The sequence below is a fragment of the Castor canadensis genome, chromosome 13 (genome assembly GCF_047511655.1).
Source record: "Castor canadensis chromosome 13, mCasCan1.hap1v2, whole genome shotgun sequence".
NCBI classification, from domain to species: Eukaryota; Metazoa; Chordata; class Mammalia; order Rodentia; family Castoridae; genus Castor; species Castor canadensis.
The window spans coordinates 24,707,945-24,726,373 of record NC_133398.1 but is presented as its reverse complement, the minus strand read 5'-3'; the positions used below and the strand labels follow the sequence as shown (position 1 = coordinate 24,726,373).

The following is an 18,429-nucleotide window of genomic DNA, read 5'->3' as shown; positions in this document are numbered from 1 at the left end:
GAAGAGGTGGCTGCCTGGTTCCAAAACTTCTGAATGGGAGGATGGGGGTGGTAAGTGTGAATCCTGGGCCCTGGATCCCCCTTCTATGCAAGGGTACTAAAGGACTGGCCTCTGGTCACCTTCTTGACTCATCACATACCTTCCTCACCCTGCTCACTCTGCTCGGCCACACCTCCCTGGGTTGTCCCAGGGTGTCAAGCTTGCTTACTGCACTGCAGGTGTTCACACTTGCTGTTCCTCTGCTTGGAAAACCCTTCTCTCAGACATGACACCTGGCTCTCTGCCTTACGTCCTGCATGTGTCTGCTCAAATCTCACCTCATCAATAAGGCCTTCCCTATTACTTGCTGTGTGCCTCGGCCTACTTTATTTTCCTCCTTAGCGTGTATCACCACCAGGCATATTAACTATTTGTGCCTGTCTTCTCCCAATTCCCACATCCCTACACAACCCCCCCCACACACACACAGTAGAATGTGAGTTCCTTAAAAGCTGGACTTTATTAATAAACCATTATGTCCCTAAAACCTAGGGCAGTGCCTTAGCTCAGCAAGTATCTGTGGGCCACAGGAATAAGGAGACATAACAAGAAGAGTGCACAGTCTGCATGAGATTGCTAAGCATCAAAGGGAGGCAGGAAGCCCCACACACACAGGAGAGCACCACCTGGGCCCTGAGGCCACAGAGACACCCACGTTTACTTCTGGACTCACAGGGATCCCCAGCTCCTGGGCTGTGACAAGGACAAGGAGGCTGGGACATGAGGGCTAGTCAAGCAGTCTCACATGTGTCATTTAAGCCCACAATGCTAGCAGCTGCTGACCTGGTCATAGAAAAATGGAGTATCTACCCACAAGCACCTAATAAATGTTTGTGGGATGCACACATGAATGGATGGACAATATCTACTGCACACGGGATGTGCACCTGCATCTGAGAAGGCTAGTGCAGCACAAACACTGAAACCATTCCAAAGATACTGGGAGACAGCTGACTGAAAGTTTCACTTCTAGGAACCTGCTGTCAGGATCTATTCAGACATGAAAAAAGTTGTATTTCCAAAGCTCTTCCTCCCAACAATACCTGTGAAAATTACCAATAAAAAAGCTTATTGCCAACTTTTCAGGGCCACTGAAATGAACTACAAAATAGCTAGGGGATATCCATGAAAACTTCCTAATGATGAGGAAACTAATTAATTTCAAAAATACTGTTTATAAAAAACAGTATCTATAGAATGATTAGAACTAATGAAAATAACAAAGGAATCTGAAAGAATGAAAACAGGCATGATTTTCTACAATGAGCAACAATGAGTTTTAAAGAAATTCCAACTGATAGAACTTTAAAAGAAATGTGGTCACATCATACATTACGGGTGCCCAGGGTTTAACTGCTTATCCTCCTTCACCTGCCTGCTGTTTCATGCTTTCATGCTTTCACTGCCTTCATTCTGTGTCCACCTGACCTACTTCCTCTTCCTGAGGCCCCCACAACCCTCCTAGCCTGCAGTGGTCAGGCCTGTTACGCACCCTGCAGCTACTCTTCACCCAGAGTCTGCTCAAAGGCTGGGCAGGTCAGATGGCCTCCTGCACTGTGGCTGTGGGCAGGCACCGGAACCTGACACTCTCCATTTCCTCCTCAGGAACAGGAGGCTGAGCACACCCTTTGGCTTGAGTGCCCAGGTCTGTGTGTGCTCTGGACAGCCAGGTATGTTCCCACAGCCTCTGAAAAGCTGCTCATGGCAGCGCCCTGAGGCCCCAGGAGAGAAGTGTGGATCCTAACCCTGGGCCCTGACCTCTCCTTCAGGCAGGGGCACAGTAGGTTTGCTCTAGGCTCCCAGATCCACGCCATGGGTTCTTGGCTGAAGTTCCCATTCCCCCTGTACACCTTGCATTCCTTCAGAGAGCTTACACCTCCACTCCAAATTCCCAGCACTGACCCCCCTCCCCAGTCCCCAAGGACATTCCTGGTGTTTTAGTCTGAGGTCCTGCTGCCTACTCCATAATCCAATGTCTACCAGACCCAGTGCTGGGCTCTCCCTCTGGTCTCAGCACTTGACATGTTCTTCCTTCATAAACTGCATTCAACCCTCAGCCATTTAATGAGCCCCTACTGTGGCCAGGCTCAGGGGTAGGTTCCTGGAAGGTTAAGTAAGGGGCAGTCTCAGACTATAATCACCTTTCAGTGTGGTGAGTGCTGGAAGACACAGAAGTGCACTACTGGTTGATGGGCTGTCGTCCAGGGCATGACCACAGCTTGGCCTCGGACAGAGAGCAGCACCTTCTAAAGAGAATCTGACTGTGAAGCTGACCTTGAAGGATGGGATGTCAGCCAGCAAAACCAAAAACCAAATTACCCTATAGGGATCCAAAAGCCCTTGGGGCTCTTACTGCCCAGGGCCATCATCACCCATAATCTGACTCCAATTGAACCTGTCAGACTCCAGATCTGAGGTCACCTGTCCCTCTGAGGAGCCCCACAGAGGGCTGAGTTTATGGTAGTTCACTAGTATCGACTATTTGGCATTCCACAGTTTCAGTTACCCACAGTTAATCTGAAAACATTAACTGGAAAATTCCAGAAATAAACAAGTCATGTTTGTTTGAGTTTTTTTTTTTTTTTTTTGCAATGTTGGAATCCAAGGAACCCAGAGCCTGTGTATTTAAGCAAGCACTCCTCAGCCCTCAATTCATAACTTTTAAACAACTATTATTACATTGTCACAATTGCTCTACATTATTAGCTGTTCATCTCTTACTGTTCTGAATTTACAAATTAATTATCATAGGTCCACACATACAATATGAAGGTAGACTATGGAAAAACATAGTGCCCGTAGGGTTTAGCATTCTGCTCACATTCCAAGCTTCCCCACCATAAAGCATGTTCTAGACTAACATCCCTCAACGTGTGGTCTCCAGACCGGCTGCTTTAACAACAGTGGATGCTTATTAGAAATGCAGAATTTCAGGCCCATTCCAGGCGTCAGGAATCCGACTCATCTTGTATGCACACTGAAGTGGGACAGGCTTTGCCCTCCATCCCGATGCCAACTTCCACAGGTCTTCGGCTTCCTCTTCTCCCTCTGGTGCCAGCTGTCATCTTTTGGAGCATTTGACATTCATGCAATGAACTAACGCCAGCCTCCAGAGCATCCACTCACAGACAGCATCACCTCAGCCTGCACAAAAGACAGCTCTCCCATCTGTAGGACTGCTGGAAGACAAGTGTCACAGGGCAGGCAGTGGCTAACAACCAGCACTGCCTGAATAATCGGTACGTGCCACTGTGTCATCATGGAATTTCCATAGGAGGTTTAGAGTTGGAGGTACCACAGTTGTTTCCAGTGTGGAGAAGAGAAAAACTGAGACTAGGGGGGCTCAATCAGGGTCACGGGGGGGGCAGAGTCTATAGACAGTCCCCAGCTTACAACCTGCACTAAGGTAACACTGAGCACCACACAAGGCAGAGCCAAGGGTGTGGGAAGAGCCTGGGCGCTGAGTATGGATATATGTGTTTCAAGGGGGAGCAGTCATCTGACAAGGGCCTAGATGGAAAGGGGAAAGTAGTACAGACAGCCTCCCATGACAGGCTGAAGAGGTGACAGTGAGGTTACTTCCAAAGGAGCAGGCATTCAAAAGCCCCTTTCTCCGCTGTCCATCCCACTCTCTCACCCTGCAAACCTACCACTTGGGACTAGCCCCAATCCTCCTGGTATGGCAAATGCAGTCAGACTCCCAAGTACCTGGGCTCCATCTGCTGCCTGCCCAATCACACAGCCCTGGGTCTTCCAAGACCCCTCCCTCCCAGCATGGGAAACCTCCCAAGTATCTGTGGTTCCCTGCCCATACACTGGGTCCTAGCTACAGGAGCTCATGAAAAGTCGTAAGGTGGGCTTGACCAGCCCTTCAACAAAGCCTTTCATTAGCATATAATCATGCAACAAGAAACCTGCCTTTATGATTGAAAACATTTAAGACTGGCCTTACATTAAAACAAAAAATGTTAAAATTATAATGCTTAAAAATTCTTGTAGTATTAATAGACTGAAAATAGGTCCATAACACTTTGTGAAATGCGGATCTATCCTGGAGTTGAGTCCAGGTGCTCTACCTTTGGTGGTCTATGAAACACATCTCGGCCATCACCAGGGAACTTTGGAAATGCAGAAAATGGGACCCATCCTAGCACCAGTGAGTGTGCAACTCCATTTCAACACAGGAACTTGGGAAGGCCTGGAGCAGGGCAATGGTTTGCGGGGCTGGAGAAAGATGGGAGAAGGTAAGGACAGGGGGCACCAGGTCACACAGAGCCTACAGGGAATGAGCTGATCCCTGTGCTTTTTAGGGGATCACTTTCTGAGGGTAATCTGAAGCAGGAATGGGAGGGCCTGTTGTGACCATAAGCAAAGGCAGAGGGAGATGGGAGAAGTGTATGAGGGGAAGAAAGGGACAGGCTGGAGAATGGATTTCTGAGGTGTGATGGGCAGGATGTATCCAGGGCTGGTGTGGGGACCAGAGAAGGGTGACTTTGGAGTTTCCAAGTTGGCAAGTTCATCGATAATGAAGAGGGCATTTTTAAGAAAGAAGTGATGAGCTATTGTGGACATCGGAGGAGAGACTTGGGAACACTCATGGTGAGATGTTCAGCAGTGCTAGACTGAATAGGACAGAGATGACCGAGCCAGAGGCACAGATCTAGGAATGTCTGAAGATGGGATTAGGTGAGTCCACCCACAAAGGCCTGCAGGACAGTAGAGCAGAGGACAAAGGAATGACAGGAAAAGATAAGCCAAAGTAGGATGGAGGAGGAGGGAAAATAGCATCACAGAAGCCCTGGCACAAAGAGGAACTTCTCCCTCATAGCCACCACACAGACACCAAATTGACTGACATATGAGAACTGGACCCTGGTCCTGATAAGTGAGCAGTGTGCAGCCATCACAAAGGAAGTGTTGGTCAAGGGCAGAGAGGGAAATCTGGTGAGTTCAGGCCATAGACAAAGCTAAGGCTGCTATATAAATCCCAAAACATTCACCTCTTTTGCACACCTAAGCTTCTTCCAGCATTATTCATAACAGCCAAAAAGCAGGAGCAACCCAACTGTCTGCTGACAGACACGTGAATAAACAAAACATATTGCACACACACAGCCTTTAAAAGGAAGGAAGGAAATGCTGCCACGTGGGTAAACCTTCAAAATGTTATATGAAATTAACAAGTCACAAAAGGACATGTATGATTCCACCCATATGAGGTACTTAGAAGCGTCAAACTCAGTCAGAAAGCAGAATGGGGGTGGCCAGGAGCCAGAGTGGGAAATTATTGGATGGGTATACAGTCTCTGTTTTACAAGATGCCAGGAGTTCTGTGGATGGTGGCGGTGATTCCACAACAATGCCAACACATTTAATGCCACTTACCTGTGCACTTAAAAGTAGCTAAATGGTGGGCTGGCAGAGTGGCTCAAATGGTAGAGTGCCTGTCTAGCAAGCATGAAGGTCTGAGTTCAAACCCCAGTACCAATCCACCCCTGAAAAGGTTTAAATGGCAAATTCTAAGCTATGTATATTTTGCTACAATTTAAAAAACTAATGTCTTTACTTCATTATAGGGATAAAAAACATGACTGCCTGGAATTGAATGACCAGGCTGGCAAAAAAGGTCAGAACAAATCTTTCTGTCACTGTTGACTGTGGGAGGAGGCTTGACAGTGGGAAAGGAAGAAGTCGGGTGGGGACCTGAAGGTGAGGCTGACTTGGGAAGACTTTCCTCCTCTAGCTGGTAGGAGGTTAGCAGTGACATTGAGTTTTCTCAGACTGGAGGGAAGAAAGGAAAAAGATGAAGAAGAGCAGGTAGAGGTGAAAAGGCTCCCTCAGATGTCTCAAGCACCAAAGGGCAACAAGTGGAAGCAGTGGGGTCATCTGGAAAGATAACGGACAAGGAGAAGGCTTGGAGAGAACAGAAAGGTCCCACGGCTGGGAGGGGTGCAGAGGAAGGACCTGAAGGGCTAGCTGTAAGGTACTGAATACATTATCAGCAACCCCATCACCAAGCCCGGGGCAGTGTCCTTAGAGGAAAGTGTGTGCACCAGTGGCTTCCAGAGAGCTGTCGGAAATGCAAATTTTCCTGTTCCACCTGAAAGTCTGACTCAGACCAATGGAATCAGAGCTCTGAGAGGGACGCCCAGCAGCCTGTATCTTACCAAGTCCTCCAGGGGACTGTGGTGTGCTAAAGTTTGAGAACCACTACCACAGAATATAGAGATTCAATAGAAGGTACATAGAATCCTTTTTATATGAAAATTTAAAAATCGACATTTTAAGAACTTCTACATAAAAGAGCAGGAAAAGCATAATTGCTTCAAAGCCAATGCAACTTGTTTTTACAGTGAGGGAAATGCCAAAGGACAGTAACAAATAATAAAAACACGCGGCCTGTCTGATACACTTACTTGGATGAGAGCTGGAAGGAAACATGCCCAAATTCTGGGGGCTGGAAATGGGAGGATGTAGGTGCCAGTCCTTGCTCTGTCACTGACTAACTGTGTGCCCTGAAGTGTCACATCCCTTTCAGGGCCTCAGCTTCCCCATCTATAAAAGGAGGAAGCAGGAAAAGGTTATTCTAAGACCTCTTGCAGTTCTCACACTGTAAAAGGTGACATCAAACTAAATACTTTTACCTGTCTGTGCCTGGGAAGAAAGTCCATTCTTAAGCAGTAAAATCTAACAGAACAGTTAACTAGAAAGTCTTCCCAATGCTCACTGGTGCCAGTACCTTGCATGCTAAGAACTAGAACATTCACTAACTGGCTTTTCCATTAAAGGTATCCAGAGTTATTAACACAGAATGCCTTGGACAATATTATTCAAGTCCAGATGACCCAGATTCTTCCCAGAAAATAGCCTCATATCTTCACATTTTTATCATCCAACACTTCTTTAGTCCAGAATGTCAAGGTTGGGAAAGGGGGTGTAGCTCAAGTGATAGAGCCTATGCTTAGCAGGATGTTAAGGTGGGTGTTTTCTTCTAGACTAAAAATGAGCTGCAGAGCCTGGGCACATGGATCCCAGAACCTGATACTGACCAGTGTCTGTACATTTGGCATTACTAATCTAGGTTTCCTAGTAAGTGGCCCTGAAGAGACCTTGTTACCAGGATCCTTCAAGGCTGTTTCCTGCCTGGATTCTCTGCCTCCAAGTCCCCGTCTGCAGCTACTGGTCATCTAAGCCCATCCTCTTGTGCCTAGGTCCCTCATGTGACCTGCTTTCCTCCATCTGCCAAAGGCCAGAGACTTGGTTCTGATCTCAGAACTAGGGCTGGAAGAGAGGCAGGTGTGGTGCAGGAATGACAAGTGGAAGTGTGAGCACTAGGGTACAGAAGATAGGTCTAGAGAGACTGGGCCTCTTGTCCTGCCTTGCTGACACTGACACACCTTGGAGTTTGCACAGTGGGCAGCAGAGCTGGCTGGCTTCTCCCTAGGTGCTTCTACTGCCAACTCTGCCCTGCTCCTGAATCCAGCCTGGGTATGTAGTGAGGGCCAGACTGTCCTGGTTTCCGTGGCAAGAAAGGAGGTGAGGGATGCAGAAAGGCTGGTATGGCAGGGGCAAATCTCAGGAGAGGATGGCCACAGAGATGTGGGATAAAACCACGAGCACTGGGCCCCAGGCAATGCCAAGGAGATCAATCTATCAGTTTTACTGAATTAATCCAGGTAGAGGATTCTGAGTGCTAGTTTTCCAGACTGACTCCTGTAGCACTGATCTCAAATTCAAAGTCACACTTGGGTAGAGTGACCAAATGTTCTGATTTATCTAGGCCAGTCCCCAGTGACATCTGTCAATCAAGTATTAACAGCATCTTCTTTTATTCTCAAGACATTCTAGTTTGGTTGATAAATTCTACCCATCTTTTTCTTGGGCCCCTAGGCCTGCCATGCTAGAGGTGTAGTTAGAGAAGGCTGGGAGGGGCCTCCGGGGTGAGTCTGTCCCTCAGCAAGTGCTCCATTTGCCTCACCAACATCCCTGCCAGCATCTGCTTGCATACCTCAGGGACAGTGGGCTTGCCAACTCTTGAGGAAAGCCTCTCTTTTAGGGAGAATGCCTTTGTTATAAAAACAGCAGGATTCCGTATGATTGCAACAAATAACAACACCCCCATAAGGGAAAGGGTAGTACTGGGAAAGCCACCTCCTATCTCACCTTATCCTCACTCAGCAAGAATTTACTGAATGCATTTGATGGTCCAGGCACTGTGCTTAGCTCTGGGGACAAAACAGGCAGGCCCTAACTGAGGGGCATGTGACAAAGTAACTGGCCTGTGAGCTGCAAAAATGTCAAGGTCATTAAGGACAAAGCCAAGGCTGAAATACTGTTCTACTTTAAAAGGAGACTAAAAAGCCATGATGACTGTGTGAAACCTATCATCAGATTTTCTTTGCTACAAAAAAAGACATTAGTGAGGTGTCCACTTAGCCTGAGTAAGGTCTATGAATTAGGTCATAGTACTCTAACACTAATTTCATGATTCCAAAATTTATACTGCAGTTAGGTAAGAGAATGTCATTGCTTTCAGGAAATACATACAGGGGGGAAAGGAAGAGGTTATCAATGATCCTAGAATGGTTCAGAATATATACATGGGATAAAATGAATAAAATAAAATGGCAATTTGGAGCTGGCATGGTGGCTCACTTCTGTAATCGCAGCTACTTTAGAGGTAGAGATCGAGACAATTGAGGTTTAAAGCCAGTCTAGGCAAAAAAGTTCTGGAGATCCCCATCTCAATAAAATAAAAGATGTGGCATGGGTATGTCATCCCAGCTAGTAAGGAGGTAGAGATCAAAAGGATCAAAGTTTGAGGGCAGCCTGGGCACAAGTTCTCAACCAATATAAGCTGGAAGTAGTGGTGGCACGTGCCTGTCATTCCAGTTACTTGGGAGGCCATAAGTAGAAAGAATCACCATCTGAAGCCGGCTTGAGATAAAAACACAAGACTCCACCCCTACCTGAAAAACATAATGAAAGCCAAAAGGCTGGGGTGGGGGTGGAGGTTGTACCCATCTAGCAAGTGCAAGGCCCTAAGTTCAACCCACAGTACTACTAAAAAAAAAAAAAAAAGGAAAACGCAATTTGGCGGAATCTGGGCAAAGAGGATATGGGACTTCTTTGTTCTGTTTTTATAACTTCCCTGTAAGTCTAAATTACATCAATATAAACAGTTAAAAGGAAAAACTAAAGCTTAGAGAAAGGAGAGAGAGAGATCCTGTCTTTGCAGAGCTACCCACAGAGCTGGGGAGACAGGTACTAATACAAACAATTACACTAATAACTACAAAATTGCCACTGCAAAAAGTGCTGTCAAGGAGAGGGCTCTGGTGGCCTGAGCATTTACAGCAGACAGTTTGACCTCAACCAAGAAGGAGAATCTATAACCACTCAGCTAAGATCCAAGGGCTAAGCTAACCCAGGACGAAGGCCACCAGCCCCAGAGGTTCTGGGTCCCTGGCAGTCAAAGTGTGGTGAGACGGTGAGGACAGCTGGGGAAGCCTGGGCCTTGGCATACCGGGGCCAAGGGAGACGCTGCGGAGGTTGGATCTGTCTTTATTCCAAGAGCAGAGAAACGGTTCTAAGGACTCTTTGGTTGCAGAGCAGAGAACAGACAGGGGTGAAAGGCCTGTGGAGGCCACCACAGTGGTGACAGCTACCGGCTGGAGGACCATGAGCATGTTGCTTTCACTCCCTGACACTTCAACTTTTTACAACCACCATGACCACATCTGTTAAGGGTCTGCTGAGGGCACTGGCTGTGGCCTGTCTCCAGACAACCTCTGGTGAGTCCTGCCTCATCTGAGGGACTCCACTCCCAAGCCAAGCGTCTCTCATCAACACAGCACCCAGGGCCCTTGTGGACTTCAATTCTGCCCTTCGACCATCCTTCAGTCCTGGGAACCAGGACACATGGCCCTGACCCCTCTGGAGTAGGCCACAGGACACAGTCCCTACAGCAACTTGGCACTGAGCACTGCCTAAAGTGCTTGCCTGGACCCCACAGGGGAGACCCACCAAAAGTGGGTCAAATTTTAGTGGGTCATTAGGTCATTTCAAACAACCAGTTTTAAAGAAACAGGATGTATTATGATCATCACTTTACAGACAGATGGTCTGTCTAGGGACAGGCAGACCTGTGTTCAAATCTGAACAGTTTATGAGATTTGTGCTCTTCACATGTCACTTCATCTCTCTGAGCCTGTTTTACTCACTCCATCTGTAAAACGGGTCTGGTAGAAATAAGCAAGATTCAGAGGCCAGAAAGCACCATTTGTTCCCCTTCGGGACGAAAGAGGCTCAGTACAGAAAATTCACTCTAAATCCCACACTGCATAAACATTTGCTAAGAGCTTGTGTATCCTGACAGTAAATCATGGGACCTGAATTTTTCCAGGACTATCCCAATTGCAAATCCTCTGTCCTAACTTTCCACATAAACCATCAAAATGTCTCAAAAATTCCACTCTCTCAGTATCCAAACACCTCCCAGGCCTCCCCTTGCACAAAGCAGCAGCATTCTCTTTCAGATTCCAGATCCCAGTCTTTGGTTCAGAAAATGTAGTCAGCAAGACCCTGCTGGCCCCCTGAAGGAAACAAGGTCAGGGAGAAAAACCCACAGTTGTCAGCATTCCCTCTGGCTCTCAGATCTGGCTGTTTCCTGGCCTATCTGTGTCAGCTACAGCCAAAGGTGGCTGTACCATGATTGGAACACCACCCACAGAGGGACACAGGCTAGGTAATAAGTTCTGCTCCACCTACCTACCAGCAGCCAGGACTGGGAAGGCAGCAGGGCCAACAGGGTTACTGTGAAGATTAAAAGAGTAAGTTAACATTTGGAAGGTGATCAGAACAGTGCCTGGCAGCCAGTAAGGACCACAGTAGTGTTGAATGACTAAAACCAGAGACATACCTGACAGAAGTGGCTCTTGCCTCAAAGACAACCCAAAGGCATCTCCCACCTGGAGAAACCAAAAGAATCAGCACTTACCCCTACATTGGGGGAGACCTGGCCCTGTACAGCAACGGGGAAGCACCCCCCCTATAGGAATAAGTCATGCACTAGCCAAAGTCAAGAGGCTGGCCCTGAGGTAGTGTGCACATGTGGTCCACTACCTGGGAGGCTGAGGCAGGAGGATGTCCTGTGCCCAGGAGATCAAGGTCAGCTTGGGCAACAGAGGGACCCCCGAAAAAGAAAAAAGCAGCAGCAGCTGTTGTCAGAGAAAGGCCACCATGCTTAAAATACACAAGGTCTCTTCGTGCCTCTGCACCTTAGCTCCTGCCTTTTGGCTACTCTAAATACCATCTTTTTCTACCTTCAAGGATTAATGCAAATGTCAACTATTCCCTATGGTATTTCCGGATGCCTATCACAATGAATGGCTGCCTTCCTTAAGTGTCTCTTGCATCTGGCTTAATCTCCCTTTAAAGCAGCTATCAGATGGATGGGTGGATGGATGGAGACAGGCACACACACCACACCATCTTCCCAACTCCACCATGAATCCTTCCACAGGACCAGCATGGGTCTCTGCAGCCCTTCGGCCTGACACATGCACGAACTTAGCAAACATCTGCATTTGTTGTCCAATCTGTGCTCACAGCTGGCCTTAGTACTAGTTAGTGTGGAGGCGGGAGGCTTCCTGTAAAGGAGAGATCTCTGGGTACTAGGAGTCATGGCCAGATCAGATTTCAGCCGGGGGGCCTACCAAGTGCTTCATTTAAGTCTCCTTACAGCAGGAAGAAAGAAGACACCTGTTAAGATCAGGGCCTGAGGTCACCTGGGCCCGGACAGGAATAATGTGGACATGACCTGGTCTAATCCCCTCTGTGGTAGACTTGGAAAGCTGCCTAGAGAGCGACCCCACCCCCACCAGCTCAGCCCTAGCCAGGTGAGGGTATGTGCTGAGTGCCTTTGGCATTCCAGCCCCAGCAGCAGACCCCGGGAAGAGATGAAGAGGGATCAGCCCTGCTTTCCAGGAATTCGTGGTCTGGGGCAGGAAGGTGAGCCCTCGGATTATGGTAAGAGGAGCTTTCCTGAGTAAAAGGGGGGTAAACGTGGGGGTGGGGTGGGAATCATTGATCTCTTCTCAACCTGCCATAGTTCCTTAGAATTGGAAGGAGAAGTACCATGTTGTCTTGCTCTCCCCAACCCCAAAGCTGGGCCCCTCTGGTAGGTTATATCCATTCTAGAAAACACTACCCCTTGGGTGCCTGGACCCATACTTCAGAAGGTTATAAGTAGTCCTCCTGCTCCTGGTCCCACTCTAGCTCACCTGCCAGGGGGAAGGAAGACAATAATATTGTAACTGAACTCTCAGTCCACAGCCAACAATCAAGCACTGAGACCAATTACCATCTTAGAACCCTAACTGCTATGGGGGATAAGATTTGTCTATGAACTGACCTAGTCCCTGAGACCTGAACAACAATGTTAAAAGCTACCAGAGCACATCTGATGTAACAGGCCAAATGAAGGCTCGGAGCCACAGTGATGACAGGACCATGAATGACTCCAAGGTAACCTGGGCTCTTTTTCTTACCCCAAGTTGTGCCTGAGAGTCTACCAAGTGCCTGACCTAGCCTGAAGTGCAGGGAAGTCCAGCCAGGCACCCTGGATTTCAGGTTGGGGTCCATTGGTCTACTCAGTACAGTATCCACCCCCCATCACTGCCCCTGCCACACAGAAGTAGCTCAGTAATTGCTTGCTTGCAGCCTGCCTCAGCTACTCCAAAATGCCTTCAATAACCTGACCTTTTACATGTCTAATGTCTAATCTGCATACATGAGGCCCTTGTAGGAGAAGGCAAATCACCAGAGACAAGGCAGGATCAATACAGAGTATGAGGCATGTTTTATTCTACTCTAATTCTCTGCAAATTGATATTCCATTAACTGTATGCGAGATTTATAGGTGCTCACTATAAGCTAGAATACTTAACTAGAGTGGGCTGCTGTGTCAGATAATAGCTTACTGTTAATTTCCAACTAGTCAATATAGTCTTCATCTCGATTTCACGTCATCTATGTGAAGGTCTCAATACAACAAAGAACAGCTCAATTCAGAAGAAAATGCCCTAGGAACCAGGAGACTAGGGTTACACTCCAACCAAGCAACATACTGTGTAACTGGCTGCTCAGAGCTTCAATTTCCTCATCTGTAAAACTGGTAACACCAGCCTCACAGAGAGAGTTGTAAAAACTAAATGAGATGATATATGTACTCTGCACAGGCCTACACGGTGATGCAAAGGTTAGTTACCACACAGGCAAAAGATGAAATTCTCAAACAACTCCGGGTGATGAGAGAAAACAGGGATTATCTAAAGTAGCAGTTCTAAAGGGGATGGGGGAGTGAGACACATTTTGCCTACTAGGGGACATCTGTCAATGTCTGGGGGCAATTCTAGTTGGCACAACTCGGGGAGAAGGACTGCTACTGGAATCTGTTGAGTAGAGACCAGGAGTGTTGCTGAACACCCTACAATACACATGACAGCACAAAGAATGATCAAATCTCAATGTCAATTGTGTGACACTGAGAAACCCTGATCTAAATAATCATTTGAAGTTGGGCCTGAGAGCTTTTTAGAAGAAAAATCTTCCTAAGCAGGCTTAGGAAATCATCTGCTTAAACAAGATGATCCATCTTGCAAAACAGCTCTTTTTTGCAAGAAGCTGAACTTCTGGAGTTTCTGAATGCATAAAACTGCCTTTAAAGAAGATGCTCTCAGCTTACAGCACTGCGAAATTGTTTTTCCAAAGCCTCTGCCTTCAGCAGTTCTCCTGGGCAAGAAAACAGTCGTCCCCCGTCCCCTCCCTCCCCACCCTCCTGCCAAGATGCTTTCCTAATTCTTAATTCCTGGTGAAATGGGAACCGCGAGGGTCTCTAAAGGAATTAAATTCACATCATGCCAACTGTTTGCTTGCTTTGAGCCGGGCAGCGAGCCAAACACCCTCCACATAATTTATCCCACTTAATCCACCAACAACCCAGAGAAGTGGGCTTTATTACCCACTGCTTGCAAGGGAGGAAATGGAGGATCCGGGAGGTTAAACAAGTCGACCAAGGTCCCCAGCTGGCCAGGTTGGGGAGCCCAACCTGAACGAAGCTCTCCAGCTTCCCAGCCACAGGCTCAGCACCACCTCGGAAAAAACCCAGGTGTCAAGTTGTCTCAACTTCCCATGAATTTTTAAGGCATCCGCAACTTCGCAGTAAGTTGCTGTGGCAGAAAAGGGCATTTCCGGGGAACGGGGCGCGGTCACCCGCACTCCCCCACGGCAGCTTCTGGCCGCGGTTACCTGGTAGCTCGTTCCACGGCGCCCGCGGAACGGGCAGGGCTTATTGAAGCAGGAGTTCGTGCCAGGCCCAGGAAATGCCATCTCTGCAAGCCGGGGCGGCTTCGCTGGGGGCCAGCGCGGGGCTCCTTCCCCAGGGCGCGCAAGGCCAGGGGCGCAGCGGCGCCAGGCCCTCCCGGGCGCGGGCCGTAGGGCTTAGTCGGAGCGCACGCCCACGCCCGCCGCCGCCGCGTTCCGGACGCCCGCCCCGGTCGAGCCCCACCCGGCTCCGACCCGCACTCCGCCCCGGCCCCGCCAGGTGAGCGCAGCCCGGAGCCCCCTCCCCGCCCGACGTGGCGCTGGGGACCCCGGGGCCGCCGCTCCCGCCAGCCCGTCAGCCCAGGTCCGCCGCGCCCGGGGACGGTGGGGGCGGAGGGTCGCCGAGCGTGTCCCCAACCCAGCCACGCGCTCCCTGCCCCGGCCCGCGGGGGTCGCGCCGGCCCGTACCTGCAGCATCCGGGGGCGCGGGGCGCCCAGGTAGGTCGCGCGTGCGGGCGGCGCGGAAGCTCGCTCGCGGCGCGACCTGGCCGCCGTCTGAGCATGCCCAGTGCCGCCCGCGGGCGGCTCCCGCCGGCCCGGCTGGCCGCCACGAGCCCGCGCGCCGGGCGGGGGCTGGGGAGCGGGCGCCCGGCCGGCTACGGGGCGCCCCCGCCTTCGCCCCCGCCCGTGCCGGCTCGCTCCCGGGGCCACCGGGGGCTCCCCACTGAGCTCGGGCCGGCCCCGCGCTCCCCGGCATTCATTGCTGAAGCACGTCCTGAGCACCTACTGTGTGCGCGCCAGGCCCTCCGTGATTCATGCCTGGGAATGCCAGCACTGGACGCTCAACGAATCTTGGAAACGAGAAGGAGTCTGGCACGCGGTTCGTGGTCGATGCGGGGATCCCGCTGACTCCCAGGCCAGTGCTCGTCTGGTTGCACCTAAATTCCCGGGATGATCACTCTTCTCCAGGTTATAGGGCCCCCTAGCTGGTCGTGGCTCCTACTTGCCTCTTCCGCCTCCTCTCACACCTGCCTTCCTGGGGCTCCTTGAGCACCGTGCTGACCGTCGCACTCTGGGAACTTGCCCAGCCTCAGGACACTTGCACAAGCCTTTCCCTCTATGTAGGGACGTCTCTGTTTAGCTTTTCGCGTGGCTGCGCCTCTCTGTTGTACATATGTCCCCTCATCTGAGTGGCCTTCCCTGACGACCTTTCTAAATTAGCTGTGGTCTTCTGGCCACTCTCCATGTACTTTCTTTACAGGATTTAGCACTATTTATCCATTCAACAAATATTCAAACATCTACTCCAGTATTTCACATGTACATAAAAAATACACAAAAATCCTGTCCCCAGTTGGAATTTGTAGGAAAAGAGATAGGTAACAAACAGCAAATTAGCAAAGCTGTAGTGTATTAGAAGGTGTCCAGTTCTTTAAAGAACAGGGAAAAAGAGCCAGGCAAGAAAGCTTAGGGGTGGAGGTAGTATAGTTTTCAAAGAGACTGTGAGGCCGTGAGATCCGGCCCCTGAGCTGATGGAGCAGTCCGGTAGGGTGGCCTCATCAGGTGACATTGAGAAGGTGACATTTCAGCCACGCAAAATAAACAGGGAAGGGCATTCCTAAGCGAGGGAACAGCCAGTGCAAAGATCAGAAAGTGCAAGGCTGCTTTGGGACCGGTCAGGAGGATCCAGTGACAGATAAGTTCTCCAACTTGGCTTTTCCTCCCACTTGTTTACCTCTAAGGTGTAGCCCCTCAGGGATGTCAGCTCTGGGGCTGTGGCTCCGCCTGTCCTCGCTGCAGTGACCCAGCCCCTAACCAAGCAATTGGCACACTGTAGGGACAGAAAACGATTTGTTGAATGACAACGTGAACCAAAGGTTGGACAGATGGGGACTCTGCGGTTCCGATCCGGGTGCCCGAGGTCCAGGGAGCCATTTGTCCTATGGCCATATGGAGACCTCAGCAATCCTTGTCCCCGCGTCGCACATCCCGGGGTAGTGCCACTGCAGCGGGCGCCGCCAGGGCGTCGCGTCGGGGAATTCCACCCAGGCGCGGAGTCCCAGGGGCAGCGTAGCCCGCGCCCCGCCCCGGGCCGCCCCGGGTCGCCGGCAAAACCTGGAACCGCTGCGCCAGCGCAGCACCGTTCGGACGGGCGGGGAGCGCACTGGGCATGCTCTGAGCCGGCCAGGCCGGGCGCCGAGGGAGGAGTCCCTGGAGGGGCCGGTGACACCCACAGATCCCCACCTTGCCCACTCTTGCTCGCGGTTCTGCGTCCTCCGAGGAACTGGTGGAGAACATTTTTTTTCCCCGAAGCATGGTGGGAAAACTTGGACTTCTGCGTCAGCAGACGCACTCTGTTCTTTGCCAGCTGCTATGTGATCTGGGACAAGCGCCTTACCCTCTCTGTGCCTCAAATAATACAAATTGCCCAGGCTTTCTTCCGTGTGGCGTGCAGAGATTGAAGTAAGAACGTGAGCTTGGTAAGGCACTTTCAAGGTTTATTTTCCCCTTTGATGCTGGGATTGAACCCAGGGTATTGCACGTACTAAGCGTGCTAACCTACCACTAAGCATACCTCCTAACCCTAGATCCATGACCTCGATTACCCGTCATCCTCATACTAATTTGCCAGCTGCTAAGATGAGGAAATGGCACATAACCGACGTGAGAATTCTAGAAGCTGCCCCAATTTGCTGCCCTCAAGCCTGAATCCACCATTTTCTTTCCACCTTGTCAACAACCATTAGTTTAAGCAATGTTCTCAAATTCGAACTAGAAGTACCCATATATCTAAGGGAAAAGACCTACTTTTTTTTTTAATCATGTATTTCAAATCACTATAAAAGAACCAAAAACAAAATGAAAGAATATACCCCGAATTGAGGCTGGGGATGGGGCTCAAGCAGCAGAGCGCTTGCCTAGCAACCGCAGGGTCCTGAGTTCAAACCCCAGTACTGCCAAAAAAAATTTCTCCGAATTGGGATCCAACCAGGTGTTCAACAGTAGAGGAGTGATTGATTATGTACGTTTGTTGAAATAATAACTCTTTCACACTCAATTAGAGCATGCTGGAACCAGGAAACGAGGCACGGTGATACGTGAAACAGCAGAAAGGGCTTTACACAAATTTTGTAGAGATGGGTGAACACATTTACCAACACTAGAAGGAAATAGAGGAAAATGTAAATAATAGTCTGAGTTTTGGATAGTGGAGTTGATTTTAATTATCTCAGCCTTTCTTTATAAGTTGATTTCTGTCAATGCTGGGAATCAATAATAAACATTTAAAAGATCAAATTAAAGTGTTTTGTTTTGTGTAAGTCTAATAATAATAACTGCTATAATCAAGTTCAAATGTGCTCCATGTTTTACACACATCCTCCATTTGATCCTCCAGTCCTTACAGTGGGCGTTTTTTAAGCTCTGTTTTACAGAAAACAATCCCAGGCTGTTCACAGCTGGCCCCAGCCACAGTCAGGATCTGAACTCTAAGCCAGGGTGTTAGGTCTTGCAGTCCACTGCCCTCTGTAGCAGCTTACCGTGTACAGATGATGAGAGGAGCCCCATGTCATTTTAGTTTGTGTCTTTTGGACCTTATTTACTCTATCATTTGATGTGTTTATAAGTTACGGATTATCTTTAAAGTTCTGGCCTCCTGTTACTGTTTTATTCTCAGGGCCAAAATGTTAAGGTCCATCTTTTTAATCTGTTGCATCTGGAGTGACGTAATATTATCATCAGCAATGACAGTTGGTCTTATATCCTAACCTCCTATGTCAGTGGGGCCTTTGGATGCATACACAATCTCTTGAGTCTGTGGTCAAACCCAGCCAAATCTACTGCAAATTAGACCCAGCTGGGACTAATTCTGGTCCAGGTGATGAGGCCAGTCCAGAAGGGACCCATGTAGATGACAGTCCTTGGGCAGACATTCGGAGGCAGAGTCGCAACCCCGTGGAAGTACACGGTCTGTGATGAGAAAATGTGCAGCTGATAGTCCTGATGCTGGTGGCTGAGATAAAGCCAGGGGCTTCAGGAGCAGCCCTCCACCCACTGTTAAAATTC

The 18,429-nt window shown here is 49.3% G+C and overlaps 1 protein-coding gene across 10 annotated transcripts in view; it reads right to left on the bottom strand.

Annotated features, from left to right (window-relative positions):
- The window catches only part of Ptpn3 (protein tyrosine phosphatase non-receptor type 3), a 140,068-nt gene that overhangs the window by 91,550 nt on the left and 30,089 nt on the right, over nt 1-18,429 (bottom strand). Inside the window, exons 1-2 of one of the 10 annotated variants that reach the window (XM_074051297.1) lie at nt 16,100-16,370; nt 6,456-6,594 (exon numbers count right to left, since the gene is read on the bottom strand). The exons of 2 other annotated variants lie outside the window; for them this stretch is intronic. In XM_074051297.1, the coding sequence (XP_073907398.1) occupies nt 6,456-6,480 (25 nt within the window). In that variant the 5' untranslated portion in view covers nt 6,481-6,594; nt 16,100-16,370. Of the gene's footprint in view, nt 1-6,455; nt 6,595-14,349; nt 14,502-14,832; nt 14,931-15,151; nt 16,076-16,099; nt 16,372-18,429 lie in introns of those variants that run through there. 7 more of the 10 variants (XM_074051298.1, XM_020173904.2, XM_074051296.1 and 4 more) reach the window with 7 other exon arrangements.